The sequence below is a fragment of the Mesoplodon densirostris genome, chromosome 4 (genome assembly GCF_025265405.1).
Source record: "Mesoplodon densirostris isolate mMesDen1 chromosome 4, mMesDen1 primary haplotype, whole genome shotgun sequence".
In the NCBI taxonomy this organism is placed as follows: Eukaryota; Metazoa; Chordata; class Mammalia; order Artiodactyla; family Ziphiidae; genus Mesoplodon; species Mesoplodon densirostris.
In genome coordinates this window covers 4,303,441-4,322,491 of record NC_082664.1, presented here as the reverse complement: position 1 = coordinate 4,322,491, position 19,051 = coordinate 4,303,441, and the positions used below count along the sequence as shown (strand labels likewise).

At 46.0% G+C, this 19,051-nt stretch overlaps 1 protein-coding gene across 8 annotated transcripts in view; it reads left to right on the top strand.

Annotated features, from left to right (window-relative positions):
- PPP2R5C (protein phosphatase 2 regulatory subunit B'gamma) overlaps window positions 1–19,051 on the top strand; it is a 134,721-nt gene that overhangs the window by 90,077 nt on the left and 25,593 nt on the right. For all 8 annotated transcript variants that reach the window (XM_060095632.1, XM_060095626.1, XM_060095633.1 and 5 more), the window contains 4 exons: window positions 12,060–12,170; window positions 13,140–13,232; window positions 13,321–13,451; window positions 17,946–18,005. In XM_060095632.1, coding sequence (XP_059951615.1) covers window positions 12,060–12,170; window positions 13,140–13,232; window positions 13,321–13,451; window positions 17,946–18,005 — 395 coding nt within the window. The remainder of the gene's footprint in view (window positions 1–12,059; window positions 12,171–13,139; window positions 13,233–13,320; window positions 13,452–17,945; window positions 18,006–19,051) is intronic.

The window sequence follows — 19,051 nt, the reverse complement described above, 5'->3', positions numbered from 1 at the left end:
ATAATGGTTTCACAGATGTATGTAAATGTTAAATGTATCGAATTGTACACTTTACATACAGTAAGGTTATACCTCACTAAAGCTGGGGTTTTTAAGCTCCTAAATTGATAGGTATTTCTTTTGGTCTAGGGGCACAGTGAAGAAATTACTAAGACATTAAGGGCATTGTGAATCAAGAAGGTTTGAGAACTTAGAGCCTAGTGAATATTTACTATCTTTCTGTAACGTTTTAAATTAATTTTAAATTTACATTCGGCAAGATTACGTTTTTAGTGAAGAGTTCTCTTGGGATTTGATAAATACGTGTAGTCATGTAACCACCACCGCCACAGTCAAGATATAAAACAGTTTCATTACCCTCCAGAAAAGTTCTTCATGCTACTCCTTTGAAGTCAGACCTTCCCCTTATCCATTATCTCTGGCTACCACTAATCTGTCCTCTAGCTCTGTCATTTTGCCTCTTCCAGAATGTCATATAAATGAACTCAGAGTATGTAGCCTTTTGAGTCTAGCTTCTTTAACTTAGCATAATCTGTTTGATATTCATCCATGTTGTTGATGTATTAGTGGTTTGTTCCTTTTTCTCAGTAGTATCTCATTATATAGAGGTATCATGATTTGTCCACTTCCCAGTTGAGGAATATTTGGATTGTTTCCAGTTTTTAGCAATAACACTGCTATAAATATTCATGTACAAGTTTTGGACATAGGTTTTTTTTTTTTTTTTAACTTGGGTGAGCACATAGGTGAGGGACTGCTGGGTCGTATGATTAAGTATTCATTTAACTTTCTAAGAAACTGCCAAACTGTTTTCCAAAGTAGATGTGCCATTTTTTGCACTCCCGCCAGCCACGTACGATAGTTCTAGTTGCTCCAATCCTTGTCAACATTTGGTGTCTTCAGTCCTTTTATCTCATTTTGACTTTAACTTGCATTTCCTTGATGATTAATGATGCTGAGCATTTTTTCCTGTGTTCGTTTGTGTATCTTCCTTGGGGAAGTGTCTGTTCAGATCATTGGCCTGTTTTTTAATTGGGTTGTTTTCTTATTGAGTTTGAGACTTGTTTACATATTCTGGATACAAATGCTTTGACAGATAAGTGATTTGCAAATATTTCACCTTGTGCCTTGTCTTTTTATTTTAACAGTGTCTTTTACAGGGTTTTTCATTTAGATGAAGTCTAGTTTTTGATCTGTTTCCTTCATGGGGAGTGCTTTTGGTGTCGTATATAAGAAGTCTTTGCCTAACCCAAACTCAAAAAAATTTTCTCCTCAAGATTTTCTAGTTTTACATTTAAATCTATGATCCATTTTGTCAGTTCATTTCTTGGCCTGTGGATGTCCAAGTATTGAAAACCATTTGTTGAAAAGACTAACCATACTCCATTGAATTGCCTTTCCACCTTAATCAAAAATTAATTCACCATATTCGTGAGTCTATTTCTGGATTCTATTCTGTTCCATTGATCTAGGGATCCTCTTGCTTATGCCATACCCTCTTCATTATTGTCACTTTATAGTAAATGTTGAGAACAAGTAGTATGAATGTTCCAACCTTTTTATTCTTTTTCAAATTGTTTGGCTTTTCTAGTTATTTTATCTTTCCAAATAAATTTTAGAATCAGCTTGTCGTTATCTACAAAATATCCTTCAGGGGTTTTAATTGGAATTGTATTGAATATGTACATTTGGAGAGAATTGCCGTCTTAACAATATTGAACCTTTCAATCCGTGAACATAGTATATATCCCCATTTTGATCATCTTTGTTTATAGTTTTCAGCATGTAGACCCCCTATGTATTTTTTTAGACTCATAAATATTTTATTTTTGGGTGCTATTGTAATTGGGGTTTTTTATTTTCTATTTCTAATTGTTTCTTGCAGTTGTATAAGGTGCTTCATATTATTCAGTACATAAATATTAGTATTATTAGTTGAATTGACTCCTTTATAACTATAAAATGATCCTTTTATCATTGGTAATATTATTTTCTCCATAACCTACTTTGTATGATATTAATATAGCCACTCCAGCTCTCTCTTGACTAGTGTTAATGTGTATATTTTTCCTTCCTTTTATTTTTGGCCAATTCGTATCTTTATATTTGAAGTGGGCTTATTGTAGACAGCATATAGTTGAGTCTTGCTCCTTTATTCAATCAAACAATCTCTGCCTTTCGGTTGAGGTACTCAAACCATTAACTTGGATTGTTAAGTACTGATGTTGTTGGGTTTAAATCTACCATCTTGCTGTATTTTTTCTCTGTTTATCCCATCTGTTTTTTGTTCCCTTTTCCTCTTTTTCTTTTTTCTTTTGGATCAATTGAATACTTTTATGATTACAGTTTCTCTCTTTTGTTGGCTTTTTAACTATCACTCCTTATTGTTTGATCTCAATTATTTAGCTTTTCTAGAATGCATCTTTAACTTGTCACAGTCAGCCTTCAAGTGACAATACACCATGTAAATATCAGTTTACAGCAGTGTACTTCTATTTCTTCTCCACGAGTCTTCCTGCTATTGTCATTTTACTTCTTCGTATGTTATAAACCCCACCATATATTATTTTTAGAAAACAGCTCTATTTTAAAGAGATTTAAATAATTTTTTTAACTCTTTTATACTTAACCAGATAGTTATCATTTTCAGTGTTCTTCATTCTGGTATCCATCTGATATCAGTTTCCTTCTGCTTGAAGGACTTTCTTTAATTTCTCTTGTAGCACAGATCTACCGGTGATTAATTCTTTTAGCATTTGTTCATCTGAAAAAGTCTTTCTTTTGCCTTTGATTTTTTTTAACAGATCTTTATTGGAGTATAATTACTTCACAGTACCATGTGAGTTTCTGTTGCACAACAGGGAATCAGCCAAATGCATACACATGTCCCCATATCCCCTCCCTCTTGAGCCTCCTTCCCATCCTCCCTATCCCACCCCTCTAAGTCATTGCAAAGCACGGAGCCAATCTCCCTTTGCTATGCGGCTACTTCCCACCAGCCAACTATTTTACATTCGGTAGTGTATATATGTCAATGCTACTCTCACTTCATCCCAGCTTCCCCCTCCCACCCCATGTCCTCAAATCCATTCTCTATGTCTACCTCTTTATTCCTGCCCTGCAACTAGGTTCATCAGTACCACTTTTTTTTTTTTTTTTAGTTTCCATATATATGCATTAGCATACAGTGTTTGTTTTTCTCTTTATGACTTAGTTCACTCTGTGTAACAGACTCTAGGTCCATCCACCTCACTACAAATAACTCAATTTCATTTCTTTTTATTCCTGAGTAATATTCCATTGTATATATGTGCTCATCTTTATCCATTCATCTGTCGATGGATTGCCTTTGACTTTGAAAGATATGCAGGCATACCTGATTTTATTATGCTTCACTTTATTGCACTTCGCACATATTGTGTTTTTCACAAATTGAAGGTTTGTGACAACCCTGCATCAAGCCAGTCTATTGGCACTGTTTTTCCAGAATCATTTGCTCATTTCCTGTCTCTGCGTCACATTTTGGTAATTCTCAAAATATTTCAAACCCTCCAACAGCAAAAAGATTGACTCTCTGAAGGCTCAGATAATGGTTAGCATTTTTTAGCAATAAAGTATTTTTTTAACTAGGGTATGCACTTTTTTTTTTTGGACATAATGCTACTTCACACTTAATAGACTACAGTATAGTTTAAATATAACTTTTATAACCACTGGGAAATCAAAAACTGTGTGACTAACTTTTTTCTGACATTCATTTTATTGCAGTGGTCTGGAGCTGAACCCACAATACCTCTGGTGGTTATAGAACAACAGGTCAAAGTTTAATCCTTTAAAAAATTTGCTCCACTGTCTTCTCGCTTGCATTGTTTCTGATAAGAAATCTGCTGCCATTCCTATCTCTGTTCCTCTGGACATAATGTATCTTTTTCTCCTCTGGCTACTTTTTAAGATTTTTTCTGTTGTTCTTTTTAAGCAAGCAACTTGATTATGATGTGCCTTGGTGTAGTTTCCTTCTTTTTCTTGTCTGTGGAGTTCGTTTATAGTTTTTAGGAAATTTAGGAAAGTATTTGGCCCTTATCTCTTCAAATATTTTTTTCTGTCTCCCACACCTTATCTTTTAGAGGCTCCACTGAAATGTGTGTTAGGCCTCATAGAGTTGTTCCACAGCTGACTTATGCTCTTTTTTTCTAAAGTCTTTTTTTTCTTTGTGTGTTTCATTTGGTGATTCCCTTTGCTGTCTTCAAGTTCAGTAACCTCTTCTGCAATGTCTCAGCTTTTGTTAATTTCCCTCCGTAAATTTTTCATCTCACATTGTAGTCTCCATCTCATGTAGTTTATGTCTTTTCAATATCTTCATGTCTCCACCTAACTTTTTGAACACATAGAATACTATTTTTAGCCTTATCTGTTAATTCTACCATTGTGTCAATTCCAGGTCAGTTCAGTTGATTGGTTTTCCTTCTTGTTATAAATGATATTTTTCATGCTGCTCTGTGTGTCTGGTCAGTTTTTATTGGATGTCTGACCATGTGGATTTTGCCTTGATGAGTACTGCATACTTATATATTTCTATTAATATCTGGAGATTTGTTTGGGATGCAGTTACTTGCAAACAGTTTGATCCTTTTGGTTCTTGCTTTTAAGATGTGTTAGGAAGGACTATAGTCATAATCACCCTATGGCTAATTATCCCCCATGACTGAGACAAGACCCTTCTGATTATGAGCCCAGTCCTCTGTGAATTAATGGATTTTTCCAGTCTGGTTGATGGGAACAGGAACTGCTCTGGCCCTGGGTGAATACTGGGTCTCTCTGGTCTTTTCAGGTGGTTCTTTTTGCAGCCTCCAGTAGTTTTCTCACCCCGATGGGCCAATCAGTCCACTTCCTGAGTAGTTCAGGAGGACCTCTGCGATCTCTGGAGTTCTCTCTGTGCAGCTCTCTTCTCTCTGGGACTTTGCCTTGCAGATTCTAACCACCTGTGTCTGCTGGACTTCACCTGGGTTCATCCTCCCTGTGCTGCAACCTGGAAATTCTGTCAAAGGAGAAAGCGGGGCATTTGTTTCCCATCTCTCAGAAATCTCTCTCTGTCTTGCACTGTCTGAAATCCATGTCTTGCAAACCAGAATTCCGTGTGTTTTTCCTTGGGTTTTTTGGTTGTTTCAGGAAGTAGGGCAAATCCCATTCCTGTTACTCTGTCTTGTCCAGAAGTGTAAGTCTCTGCTTCATTTATAATAGATACTCAATCAGTACTTAATTCCATCCACACAGGTGATCCAACAACGATTCTAGAAAACATACTAACTGAAGGTTATTTGCATAATTTATAATTTTGTAACTGTATGCATCTAGTCAGTGGGGGGGGGCGCACAGCAAGAAAACAGTTGGGTCTACATATATGACTAGGAAATAAGTACTTTAGCTCTGAAGCTTCCCTTCCCTTTTCAGTTCATTTCTATCACGTAGAATGCAGAATGTATAGTTTTTTGTTTTGTTTTTTAAATTTTATTTTATTTTTTATATTTATTTATTTATTTGGCTGTGCCAGGTCTTAGTCGCAGCATGTGGTATCTTTTAGTTGCGGCATGCAGGATCTAATTCCCTGACCAGGGATCTAACCCGGGCTCCCTGCACTGGGAGCACAGAGTCTTAACCACTGGACCACCAGGGAAGAACAGTGATGGTAAAATCCAGTTGGTGGCTATATCGTTAGTCACTATAAAATTCAACTGTTTTGCATTGAGGTTTTTCATAACAAGATACCAGGGAATACATCCTTCAGAAGCCTTATGTAAAACTCACCTTTGGACCAGAGTAAACAACTTAAGAAAAATTTCCAGCTCCAATGTTGTGTTTAAATAACACCAATTGAATTATAAGTATTACAGATGAGTGGCTATCTTTTATAGGTAAATTTTCTATTCTTAAACTCAAAAATAAAAGAATAAACTCCTATGCATAATTATAAATGACTAGCATATTTTCATTTGCAGAAGATGCTATTATACACTTAGTTGTGAAATGGTCATAAAATTTAAAAGTCCACTGTTTGAAAACTTGAGGGTAAATTTCCTTGATTAAGAATTCTACAAAGATTTGTAGGTATTTATTTCTATATCTTTAACTTTGATTGAGAGCATATTTTAGTGATTGTAAACATAGCAAGCTGTTCCAAGTAAGAGTTTAGCTTGTAGTTCTTTTCTTCGGGCCTCTATTTGGAGGTAAAGCTGCATTCTTTGAAAGAAGCTCTTGCCTTAGAGAAAGTGGCAACGTGGATTAGTGGAGGAGGAGACCCAGCTTCACTCACCCCTCGTGTGAGTGCTTGCTCTGTGCCAGGCAGTGCCGTGGGCCTTGGGAGGTGGTGCCAGGAGGGAAGACATGAGGCCAAGAATTACCCGACCATCCGGTTATATTTGAGACAAAGATCACAAAGCAAAGGGGCAGGATGATAGAAGAGCTTGAAATCAGGGACCCAATTGGGCCTGGGGTCGGGGGAGGCTCCCCTGACGAAATTACACTGCAGCTGAGAGCTAAGGTTTAATCGGGCAGTTTTCAGGTAATTACGTGGTGTTGCAGTTAATAAGGTGACTGACAGGTGCTTTTCCCAAAGGATCCACTTGCTCTCAGCAGGTCTTGGAGGCTCTACTAGCTGCCGGGCGCTACGGCAGGTGTTGGAGGGTCAGCAGTGAGTGAATCGTCAAGTGAACATTCCCCAGGATGATACCTGAATTCTGCTGTGAAACCAGATTGAACTAATTCTACAAGTGAGGAAAGGGACAGTTCTTCCCTTTAAGATTGCTACTAGGATTTTTACCATCCACCTAAAAAACGAGTTAGAGTTACATGTAAGATTGCTTTTAAAGTATAAATTGCTTTGTGGAGAAGTTACATCTTTGTGATACAGTGTCATCTCACGCTGGAGAAGGGAAGGGTCCTCGTTCGGGTGTCCTTCGGCGCCTTTCTTAGGGTCTTCATGCTCTCATTGAAGCCTTGTAACTGGGTTGTGAGTCCCTAGGCCCTTGGTCCTTTTTGTGGCCTAGTACCTGGGGTCCTCCTGTCAGTTGTGTTTCCTCGTTGCCTGTTGTTGGTGGAGAAGATGTTGCTGTTAGGTTTGGGTTTTGGGTTTTTGTAAGGGTGGCCCAGCTGTGATGGTCGGACTGTTGTCTCTGTTGGTTTTTCCAGTTATATCATTTGCAACCAAATGACAGCTTTCTATTTAAAATATAATGTGGAGGGGCTTCCCTGGTGGCGCAGTGGTTGGGAGTCTGCCTGCCGATGCAGGAGACGCGGGTTCGTGCCCCGGTCCAGGAGGATCCCACATGCCGTGGAGCGGCTGGGCCCGTGAGCCGTGGCCGCTGCACCTGCGCGTCCGGAGCCTGTGCTCCGCAACGGGAGAGGCCACAGCGGTGAGAGGCCCGCGTACTGGAAAAAATAATAATAATAATAATAATAATAATAATGTGGAAGGGCTCCCTACCTCCCCACCTCCGAAATGTATCTTAGCAATATGACCCTCAGAACCGGGCATTCCTGTTACAGGATACAGAGCTGTAATTTGGCCTTTGGTGGACTCACCTTTATAAATCCTACCACATGAATAAAACAAAATCAGTAGCATAGTAGAAAACCCTTGGAGCATCCCTGGTGGTGCAGTGGTTAAGAATCTGCCTGCCAGTGCAGGGGGCACAGGTTCGATCCCTGGTCCGGGAAGATCCCACATGCCGTGGAGCAGCTAAGCCCGTGCGCCACAACTACTGAACCTGCGCTCTAGAGCCCACGAGCCGCAACTACTGAACTCTCATGTTGCAAATACTGAAGCCTGCGCACCTAGAGCCCATGTTCTGCAACAAGAGGAGCCACCACAGTGAGAAGCCGGCGCACTGCAATGAAGAGGAGACCTCACTCGCCGCAACTAGAGAGAGCCCGCGCGCAGCAACGAAGACCCAACGCAGCCCCACCCGCCCCCCCAAAAAAATAAAGAGAAAACCTTTGTGGTTTTAAACAGAGAACTGAATAATCAACCTTTCTTTCCTTGTTGTCTCTGAAATTAGATGATCAGCGTTTCTTTTTGGAGCGTATCCCTTCCTGTCTTAAACCTTTAGATGTTCCACTGTACTGCAGTTGTGTCACAGCATGGATATTTTATTACTTCACCCACTGGTGATGAATATTACAGGTATAGAAAGGCTGCGTGTTATTGAATTGTGAGAATTTTGCATAAACGCTTCTTGAGCCATTTTGGTTTGCATTTATTCAATAAATTTAGCAACTGGGAGAAGAACATCTGCAGGATCATTTAAATACTGAAAGTAGAAATGTCAAGACAGCTGTAAAAGCAGGTGCTTCCTACTACCATGGTCAGTCCACGCCACACTCGGGGGCTGTGTGAGTCACATATGTGCACACCTGCACGCGTGGTGATGTGTCTGTTTCACACGTGCCCAGTGCAAAGAAAGGATTTCCCTCTTTCAACAGGTGAGGAAACCAAAGCTTGAGCAGGCTTCTCAGTCTCGGGTCCTGGTCTGAGTGAGAAGAGGGCCTGGTGAGGCTGTCCCCTGAGGCCATGCTGCCTCTCTGTGCAAGAGCTGATTCTAGCTCTGTGTCCAGGGATCACGGTGCACTCCGAATCAGTGTGTCTCAGCTGAGAGGTTGTGATGGATCTGCGTGATCTGCATCAGATCTAAGACTTCTAGAGCTACAGTAGAAACAGATTCCCTCTGGTTTCTATGGCGTGATGCTGACAACGATCAGCTTCTGTGGCTCTCAGACTAAACTCCACCGCATGTAGACAGCATGCAGATGTCAACGCCACGGCACTCAACTAACTTGGCCCCTGAAGCTGCTGTGCTAAGAAATGTTGGCGGGTTAGAAACCCATGGCCAGCTCCAGGTGGCCTGCTTTTTGCCTTCTGCTCTTTAATCTACATACTAGTTTTTAGTATCTTTAGCCTTTTCTAGAGGTGAGCATTAAATCAATGTGGTAGGAAAAGAGGGTAGAAATTACAGTGTGAGGTTTTTGTTGTGTGAAAGATAGAACTTTTTATCCATTAGAGTTGGCCAGTAATAAAACTTCCTGGTTCGAGGATGGTCATCCTCCCAGGACATGAAAAGGGGACTTTTGCATTCCAAGCAAGTTGGTCTTTGGCCCCTTGCAGGCCCCTGACTCAGCACCTGGGATTCGGTGAATGTTTAGGTGTTGCAGACGGGCTGAACTGAACACTGTGCAGTGGGACTTCAGCTTTAGGCTGGAATCATTAGCTTTACTACAGCAGGTTACTCAGGAATCTCAGCTGACTGGATCAGTCAGAGTCCTTCCAGAGACACAGAACCAGTCGGATGGAGACAGACAGAGAGAGACAGAAAGAGGGATGGATGGATGGATGGATGGGTGGGTGGGTGGGTGGGTGGATTTTTGAGGAACTGTCTTATGCCTCGTGGAGTCAGACGGGGCAAATCTGAACTCCGTGAGGCAGGCTCAGACGCTGCCATCCACAGTGGAATTACTTCCTCAGGGAAACCAGTTTTGCTCTTAGAAGGCTTTTCACCTGATGGGTTGAGGCCCACCCACGTTCTCCTTTACTTAAAGTCAGCTGATCTAGATGTGACCACAATTACTAAACGCCATCACGGTGACACTCAGATTGCTGTCTGATTGAATAATGGGTACTCTGAGCCGTCACACGGGTACGTTTTATTTTTTTCAGCCATCGCCTTTAGTCACAATCTGTTATATCTCCCTTCCCTGCTCCTCTGGTTCCAGCTGTCGCACCTAGTTTATTGCTTCAGTCCCAGACTCAGAACCTCATCTGTCCCCACCTTCCCCTTGGGCAGCCTGGCCAGTGAGGGACCTGAAGCGGGAGAGGAGGGGCCGAGGGCCGCAGCGCCTGTGCCTGATGTCCTGCGGCAGCCTGGCCTCTGCCCGGGTGGCAGCCCCTCCCAGGGGGCATCTGTGCTCTGGAGAGCGTTGGGCTTCCCAAAAGACCCTCCCTGAGGGGCAGCCATCCCCCCTTGTGCCCCAGCCTCCAGCCCCTGCCCGGGCGAGCTGACTGCTGCGCTCTCCCCCCTGACCCCCGCGACCCTCACGTGCAGCCTCTGGGGTGGCCCGTGTGTGTGCTCCCCTCTAGGTGCCCTGTGCCACGATATCACGGGCACTCGGGCAAGTCTCCCAGAGAGGCAGCGCGGCGGTGCCCACAGGCACCTCTGCCCCCCAGGGACGCAGCCTGGATCCACAGTCCCCACCCTGGTCTCTGGGCGACTCTTGGAGCCCCCGATCACTGGCTTTGAGGGAGAGGATTGGGAAGCTCCCCGAGGAGTGCCGCGGCCCCCCAGGAGTGCCACGCCCCACAGAGGCCTTGGGCTCCTTTCTGACCCTGTCCTCTCCGCACTCCACGACCGGGGGTGACAGGGCTGGTTCTGCTGCCCCCATCCCCACCCCGCAGGCCCAGAGGAGACGATGGCCGGGCTCCTAGTGTCCCCTTCTTCTGTTCTGTGGGCTTTGGGATCCGGGGGCCTGGGGACCAGCGATGGAGGACGCGCCCCTTCTACCTGACAACACCTGTCCCAGCCTGTGTTCGCCGGTCACTATGGTTTGGGAGGCCTCTTGCAGGGCCCTGTGCACGCACCCCATTCACCGGTTCCAGACCTCCTCTTCTTTTTACTTACGTCAGAGGAGCATTACTCATATTTCTATTAAAAGATTTCTTTCATTCCCTGTTTGTGGCTTTTAGTTACTTGTTCCAGCCATTCTTTGTTGCTCCCATTCCTGGACTGTCTGCGTCTGCTCCTCTCACACGACGCAGACAGCAAACATTGGATGCTCGGAGCTTCTAGGGCCCAGGACTTGGGGAGTGTGTGTTTTACTTCATGGAAAATGGTGTTACAGGAAGACAGGATAAAACAAAACGGGTGCCATGGAGTTTTAGCTTGGTCTTTACAAGACTGTTATCTGAACGGCCAGGTTTGCTCTGAACTCTCTGTAGAGACCCTCGCTGTTGTAGTGGAGTCGGATTCTGTCTTGTAGGTCGGGTGTTTTGATTCTGTGCTTCTGGGCTTGGAAGGACGGAGGGCTTTTTTTGATCACTAGAGTCGAGCTCTGTAACCGGCATATGGCATGTTCAAAGATTCGGTGAGGTAACATTTTTAAACTGACTCTGAAAGAAACATAGGTTATAAATTGGTGATGGTGAAAAACTATATCAGGAACCTGTCAATATATGTTGTGCTTTATTCATATTAACCATACAGGCAGGAGAATGTACCTGTGCTCCAAAGAATTGTGGACTTTATGTAGAAAACATCTGTTGTAAATAAAACACGCTGATTTTTATGATGGAGATTGCTTGGAGCCTGGGGTGGGGGAGGGTGGTGAGGGACAGTACAGGGTGGAGAGCAGAGAAAAGGGCCATGAGACATGCAAGGGAATCGTCCAGACTCCAGAGGAATCTCCTCTTTGTGTGTCCCATCCAGTCCCTGGGCACACGGACCAGGCTGTCCCGTGACATGCCGACTCCTGTCCTTGCTAACATTGCGGCCCTTTCTCTGGAAACGATCCTCTAGCCACCCACCTGGAAATTACTCTGTCTTGACTGTTGCCGCTCTCATCACTGTCACTGCAGAGGACTTCTTTGGCAGGGAAGCTGTGCACGACCTCCGGTGTGAAGCGGCCTCTGCCATTTTCTCAGCGTTTTCAGTTCTTTGATCTCTGCTGTTTCTTTCGTAATCTCACCCTTTTCTTACTAGTGCTTTGAACTTTCTCCTTGCTCTGCACTTACTGGATAGAACAAAGGCCTTAGGTGTCATCCCTGCCCATCAGCATCTGTTGGCACTGGTTATCTGAAAGGTCAGCCAGGAACCTTGGTGGCTGGCTATCTACGGCCGTGGGTCTAGCTGTGGCTCTGACCCAGGCTCTCAGGACCCACACCACTTCTGAATTTGGAGAATAAGGACGAGCCAGATAACCACTGGAAGCAGTTATCATTAGAATTTCTTAAGATTGTTTGAAATGTTCTCTGTAAATATGTTTAATGTCCTGGTTATAATTATAGGATATGTGGATTTTAGTTTGCAGTTAACATGTTTCGAACATTACCACCTTCCTCCAACCCTACGGGAGCAGAATTTGACCCAGAGGAAGACGAGCCAACGTTAGAAGCAGCCTGGCCTCACCTGCAGGTACTGGACTCTGGGGGTGCACCAGACCCAGAAGGGCGGGGGTCAGCGTGGGGTCGGGGGGTTCTCCGAAGCAGGAGCCCTGGGCCTGGGCCTCTCCAGCTGGTCGCAGATGGGCCTCTGCACTTCGGTGTCATAGACCCTGCAAACCTGTACATGTGAGAGAAGTACTTTAGCAAAAGAGAGAACATTTAATGGCTTTTTGTTTGTTTGGACACTCGGCAGAAACTACAAAGATACAGAATTATCAGTATATTTTCAGTGAAAGTGACCGTGGAATTGAGGTCGGAGGTCTTATGCAAACATTTCTCAGTTTGTGTGCCTGCTGTGCGCCCCGAGGCCCATCTGCTTGACTGATGCCTTTTTTCTAACACGTTTTTAAGGAGAAAGGTTGATTGGGCAGGGCACATGCCCCCCCACCCCCACCCCCACCCCCCCGAGCTAGATCGGGAGGTCTGGGTCGGCTGAAGGAGGGGAGACGGGGAGGTGAAAAACCTGGGAAGGAGCTCAATGGGGAACAGATGTGTAACCATTCTTGAAGGGGGAGGAACGTCCCGGCCCCGGGTGACTGTGTCTGTGACCTGCTCACCTAACACTCTCAGCTTCCTGTCCACTTGACTTTCTGCCGGGACACTTGGAGGTGACAGGCTGCAAATCCCACCTGGAATTTGGTCACAGCCCGGCTTATGGCTGCTGTGCACTGTGGTCTCTGAGCATTGGTGACAACAGCCATTGAAATCATTTGTTTAAATGCCATTTAAGGATATAGTCTGCGGTTCTTAGCTAATAAATAAAACAATTACCATCATCAGTTATAATTAAGCCATGTGATTTGACATAAATCCTTTAGATATGTGCCCTTTTTTTAAGGCTGATATTTGCAGACAAAGATTCAACTCATGGTGTATTTTTAATCTCCGTTTAATAAAATACCATGTTATTTGACTTATTGTGGTTTTTTTTTCCTCCTAGCTTGTTTATGAGTTTTTCTTAAGATTTTTAGAGTCTCCAGATTTCCAACCTAATATAGCGAAGAAATATATTGATCAGAAGTTTGTATTGCAGGTAAGGTACAAGCTAGCTGAAACTACAAATGCTGTAATCTACCGTTAGAGAGAATACCACATCACTGAGTGTCTTTTTCTTCTTGAAGCTTTTAGAGCTCTTTGACAGTGAAGATCCTCGCGAGAGAGATTTTCTTAAAACTACCCTTCACCGAATCTATGGAAAATTCTTAGGCTTAAGAGCTTACATCAGAAAACAGATAAATAATATATTTTATAGGTAAGTCAGTGTGTGGGTGACATTTCCCTTTTGCATGCTGACGCTCCTGTTCACACTCGATGCCCCACCTCATCGTTTCCTTTAGCAAAGCGGCTGAGGAGCAGGAGTGGCTGTTTCTGAGCAGCTGGCTTGTCGTGGGCAGGTGGGCCCCATCTACACCTCCGCCTCTGCTCTGGGCAGGGCCCCCTTCCCTCTGTGCCTGCTTCCCTCCTTCCGCCTGCCCCCCAGCTCACACCCGGTGTTTGTTCCGGCTTTTACGGGCAGGCCCGGTCACCCTGAATGTGGTTCCTTCTGGATGTGGATGAATCGCTCCATCCAGAGCCCGCGGTTTCCTCGCACCTGTGTGGTGCTCGTTTCTCCCCGCTGAGTCTCAGTGAAAGAAGGAAGGAGTGAGGAGTGAAGTAGGGAATCTTTGGAGACTCCCGTCGTGCACTGCTGGAAGCAGTGGCTGAGGCAGCGCAGTGTTCAGCGGTCGCAGCCTCCCCAGGCCTGCAGGACCACAGAGGCCTGGCTCTGTCTTAGTGGGGAGGGCCCCGCCGCAGGGCTCCTGGAGGAAAGTTCTGACAGTCCAGCTCGGTGTTCAGCCTGACCCCGTGACCCCTCACGCGGCCTCCCTGTCGCCACCCCTCTGAGTCGCACCCCTCCATCCGCCGACTCCCATGCCGACACGCTCCTTGGACGCGCGGGTGTAGGTCCTGGGCGAGCCCTCGGGTGCCCCCCAGGCTCCGGGCTCCTTCCACACCAGGGCCTCTCAGCCTCGCTTGATCCTCCTGGAACGTGCTCATGTCTCCTTCCACCAGCCCTTCTCCTCACCCTCCCAGGCTTCCGGAGACATCCCTGCTTCACCAGGGAGGCCCGCAGCTTGGCGGATGGTCCGGCTTCCTGGGAGGGCAGGCATCGAGCCAGCGCTTATCTCACAGCCCCAGCCCCAGCTTCCTGCCTGGCTCCTGGGGGCTCCAGGTGAACGTTGATGGATGAAACCGTTAGCGTGGTTTCTTCTCTGTCCCTGGAACGCTCACTGCACGAGCAGTCGACTCCATGAGTTTGTAGGGGACAGCTTACCCCACATGCCCCTCACTCTAGGATGCCGCAGGCAGTGATGAGTCCTGGCGGTGACGGGCGGCCAGTCCCTGCTGTCCCTCACCCTGCCCACCTGCGGTCGCAAGGTCCAGCGCCCTCCTTATCTTCACACGTGATGTGGCCTTTGGGTGTCGGAACCTCCAGCTTGCACGTAGCTTCCCTTCAAACTCCCTCCAAGCTCCCCACAGCCCGTTTATATGACAGAGCCCAGGCTGGACACACCGGCTTAGGTGGTGGCATCGTGTTGCCTAAATGTCATATTCCTATTTTGTATTTCTTGGTGTCGTGTTTCCTTTTTAACAAGACTGTTCCTTGGCCGACGTACTTATCTATCAAAATGTAGCATACACTATTTAATCAACAGCGGTCAGGTAGGATTTCAGTTCCAGTCTTTTAGGCTAAAATGGAAGCTCTGCCTGAAGGTTTCTTCCCTGCTCACGTAGGTTCTGTGCAGAATCACCAGTCAGTGCCTGCGTGAAGGAAGTAGAGAAGGCCTCATCCCTTAAGGAACCTTGACTTAGTAACCGAACTCCCTAACGAGGCTGTTGTTCAGACGTTACGGAGTGCAGCCCAGCTGCACACAGCACTGGGGTGTGTGGTGTCCTGGTTTTGTGTTCAGGAGTCTTTTCTGTAAACGCCGTGCTCGATGCGTCCGCTCAGGAGGAAGCAGGTCCTGTGGATCCCACAGCCGGCCGGGCTCTCCACCGTCAGCACCGCCCCCTCCTCATTCCATGTGAGAAAAACTGCAGGTGATCTCGAGAGCGATATTCCACTCCTCTGCGTCCCCCGTGGTGCAGCTACGGCCGGTTAGACAGTATTTCAGGCGTGTTTGGTTGACCTTCCTGAAAGTATTAGTGTGAGGCTCCTCCTTACTTCTGTGGGTTCTCACTCTAGTCGGCACCTTCACAGGTGAGTTCAGCGCAGCTCTGGGAGAGGGATCGTGCCCGCTTGGCAAACAGCGGAGCCTGAAGGTCGGGTCACAGGTGGAGCCCGGGGTTCAGTTCTCTCTGCTGTTGAACAAGCCCCCATGGCTTGGGGGCTTAACTCAGCTGTTTGCCATTCCTCTCATTCTGTGACCTGCCCGGGGCTCTGCGAATGTGAACAGGCGACCCCGGGGCACAGTTCTGCAGTGGCTGCCAGTGCTCCTCAGGGCTTGGCTGGGGCCTGGTGCGGACCAGCCTCGTCCCTTTGTATCGATCAGAGCCTCTCAGGGAATTGAGGACAGCCCAGCTTCAAGGGGGAGTGACTTCCACCTCTGCGTGTGAGGCACAGAACACGTCCTCCAGGAGGGAGAGGAATAGATGGCGTCCGTTTTGGAGACTGTCCTTCACAGGCAGGTTCCAGCGCAGTTTTGGGAGAGTCCTACTTCCTTTCTGCTGAAAGAGGGAGGAACACTGTAGCCTGCTCTGCGTGGGCCCTTAGGGCTTCCTTCCTGTTTTGCACCCCACTTTCTTGTTTCCCTCTGGAAAAGAAAGAAAGGGAGCTACACTTAATTCTCTTTCCTATACCTACTCCAAATCTACAAAATAGTCAGGAATGAAGAATTTACCGATGAGAATATAGCAGTGTTGATCTAGGAAAACAAAATGGCTTTTGGCTAAAGGCTGTCCTTATTTAAACGTTAGTACTGCTGGAGACAGATCACAAGTGGTGCCCAGGGGCTCAGCCACCTCCACATGCCAGAAGCCAGAGCCGAGCACCCAGGCTTCAGGAGCCTCGCCCACCTGCTGCCCGCACAGCCCTCCAGGTGTAAACAAGAGGGAGAGGGACTGAAGTTGGGTGGTCACACTATTACTTTGTACATCTAAACTGTTTTAAGTATTTCAAATAAAACAGGTGACGTGAAGGGAACCTCAGGTGGAGTTTCACAAACAAACTAAAGCGCCTCCCCGTGTAGATGCCCAGGGAGGCTGGGGCTCCCATGAGGCCGGCTTTCCATCTCAGGGCAGGGGCAATGGCGGGGCCGACGTGTCTGAGGCCGACACGGGTGCCCCACGCACAGCACAGCCTGTCCCCTACTGCCCTTGATCTGACCAGCCGGGCTGCGGAGGTCCATCACGGGCCCTTTCCTGCTTCGGCTCCGTGCTGTGGCCACATTTGTTTCCGTGTCACTGTGTTTTGCTGTTCAGTGGTTCTGACCCCGGTCCCTGTGGTCTCAACTCCGATCTGTCTAAGCTGGTGTCCGAGCCTCCGTATGCCTGCCTTGCCCGCCCGTCGCCCCCCTTTGTTCTAGCCAAACGGGCTCTCTCCCCGCTCCACGCCCCCCCTTTGAAAGATCTGTCAAAAACCTAGAGACGTTAGACCCGCTCCTCAGGAGTACGTCACACTTTGTGGGTGTTTGACCTGTTCTGGACTTTAAGGTCACCTTCCGTTTGTTTCAAACAGGTACAATGAAAAATTTTCATCATCACAAACACTTACTTTTGGCCTAGAGCTGGCTCTAAACTAGTAGTTTTTGTCTGATAGGCAGGAACCTTTTTCAGACCCCAGACACCTCTCGCTTCAGGCAGAATTCGCTGTGTGTGTTGGTTTAGCCTGATTCCAGGTGAGCCAGGCTGTGGGGCAGGAGCAGGTTGTTTCTGAGGAATCCTTGGAGAGAGAAGATGCTTTCCTGTTTCCTGTCCCTGTTCCCTCTCCCTGGGCCCAGTTTATTCAGCAGTCGTGTTTCAAGCACCGGTCAGATGCCAGGCTCGGCCCTAGCACCACCAGGGACGCAGTAACGATAAGTCCTCATCCCCATCCTCAGGCTGACACAGGGTGCAGGAGCTGCTGGGAGCCCCAGGGAGCATGCACGGGGGCCCCGAGGGAGTGGTTTCTTGGGGCAGGTGAGTTGGGCTACTCAGATGGAGGTTTCAGAAGATGGCACTTGAAGCAGCATAGGGAAAGTGTGAGGTGTCAGTGAGGACGTAGGGGAGACGACCCCAGTGGTGAGGAAGTAACTTGTACCCTTTGCAGAGACTGTGCTAAATATTGGAGGCTTTAAAATTGAGTAAGATGTCAACTTAGGTTGAAATGCAGCAAAAAATAAAATGGATTAAGGGATGGATAGAGAGATGTATGTGTGATAAAGCAAACAGCAAGTTGTTCGCTGTCAAATCTGGTGGTTGAAATACAGGTGCTCACTGTAAACATCTTTTCACTTTATGTTTGAAACTTTCAAAATGAAACATGAGGGAGAAATTTGAGCAAGCCCATGCTCTCTGCCCTCCAAGTGTCTGCATGTCCAGGCTTTGAGGAGTCTCTCTGGTAACACTTAGCAGTGCCCCCGGAACGGTTTTCACAAATAGATTTGCTTATTGTTGCCTGGCTACGTGGTTTTCTTCCTAAAAGCATTGTTTTCTTATTCAGAGGATTTTAATCTTTTCCAGCCATTATTTCAGTGTCTAATTCTAAATGACAAATTGCTTTTTCTAGATTTATTTATGAAACAGAGCATCACAATGGCATAGCAGAATTACTGGAAATACTGGGAAGGTAAGTTGTCTCTTTGTTATCGGTAGCGAAAGGCCTTAGATGGAATTTATGCCAAAATGATCCAGTTCATTGCATTCCACAGCCCCCTCCCCACGGCAAGGCAATTTAAACCGTTCTCTAGAAGGACGTAAAGAAGCCTCACTTGCTCGGTGCTTTGTGACCGCCTGGAGGGGTGGGATGGGGAGGGTGGGAGGGAGGGAGACGCAGGAGGGAAGGGATGTGGGAACAGATGTATATGTGTGACTGATTCACTTTGTTATAAAGCAGAAACTAATAAAAAAAAATAAAAAAAAAAGAAGCCTCACTTAATGGCCAGGGCTAGTGAGCTCTTGGATCAGAACTAAATGACACTAAATGACAAACCTCTCCCATCCCTATGGTTGCATACGTAGATTCTGTTTCATGTACCTCAGGAGCATTACTATGGGAACACAATTTCAATTATTTCCTCAGGAGCAGTGTTAAAAATAGTTACATTAAGGTTTATATTTGACACTTAGAAGAAGAATAGGTCGTTTATTGTACATTTGGGGTATCGAGTAAATGCTAATGTGTTGCTTTGATTTTATAAATTTTTCATATGTATACTTATAAAATAATTAACATTTCAAAATTTCATCGTCTTAATCCAGGTAGAGTTCTTGCTTGCTATCTTTATTATTTTTTTTTTTATTAATGACCTATAGGTTTTCTGTCAGACCTCCTAACTCACTGATTCCCAAACAGAGTTCCTCAGGGTTCCACGGCTGAATAAGCTTGGAAGTGCTTTTTCCCCAGCACCTTACTTGGGGATTCAGTGTATGTTAGCAGCTAAAGGTTTTGAGGAGTCCTGCAGGGAAGAAACTGTACTCGTGGTTCACCTCATGATTCCCAGAACTATCTGAACACAGTAAGCTTTTCAAAGGAACACTGTTGTCATCTGGTAGATCTATGGTCCAGCCCTTCTGAAGACAACTCTCCTTGCTGTTTCAGATACAATGTAAAACAAACGACAGTCCTCGTGGAGAACTCTACACTGACACATTCCCGGGTTTCTCTCTCCCAGC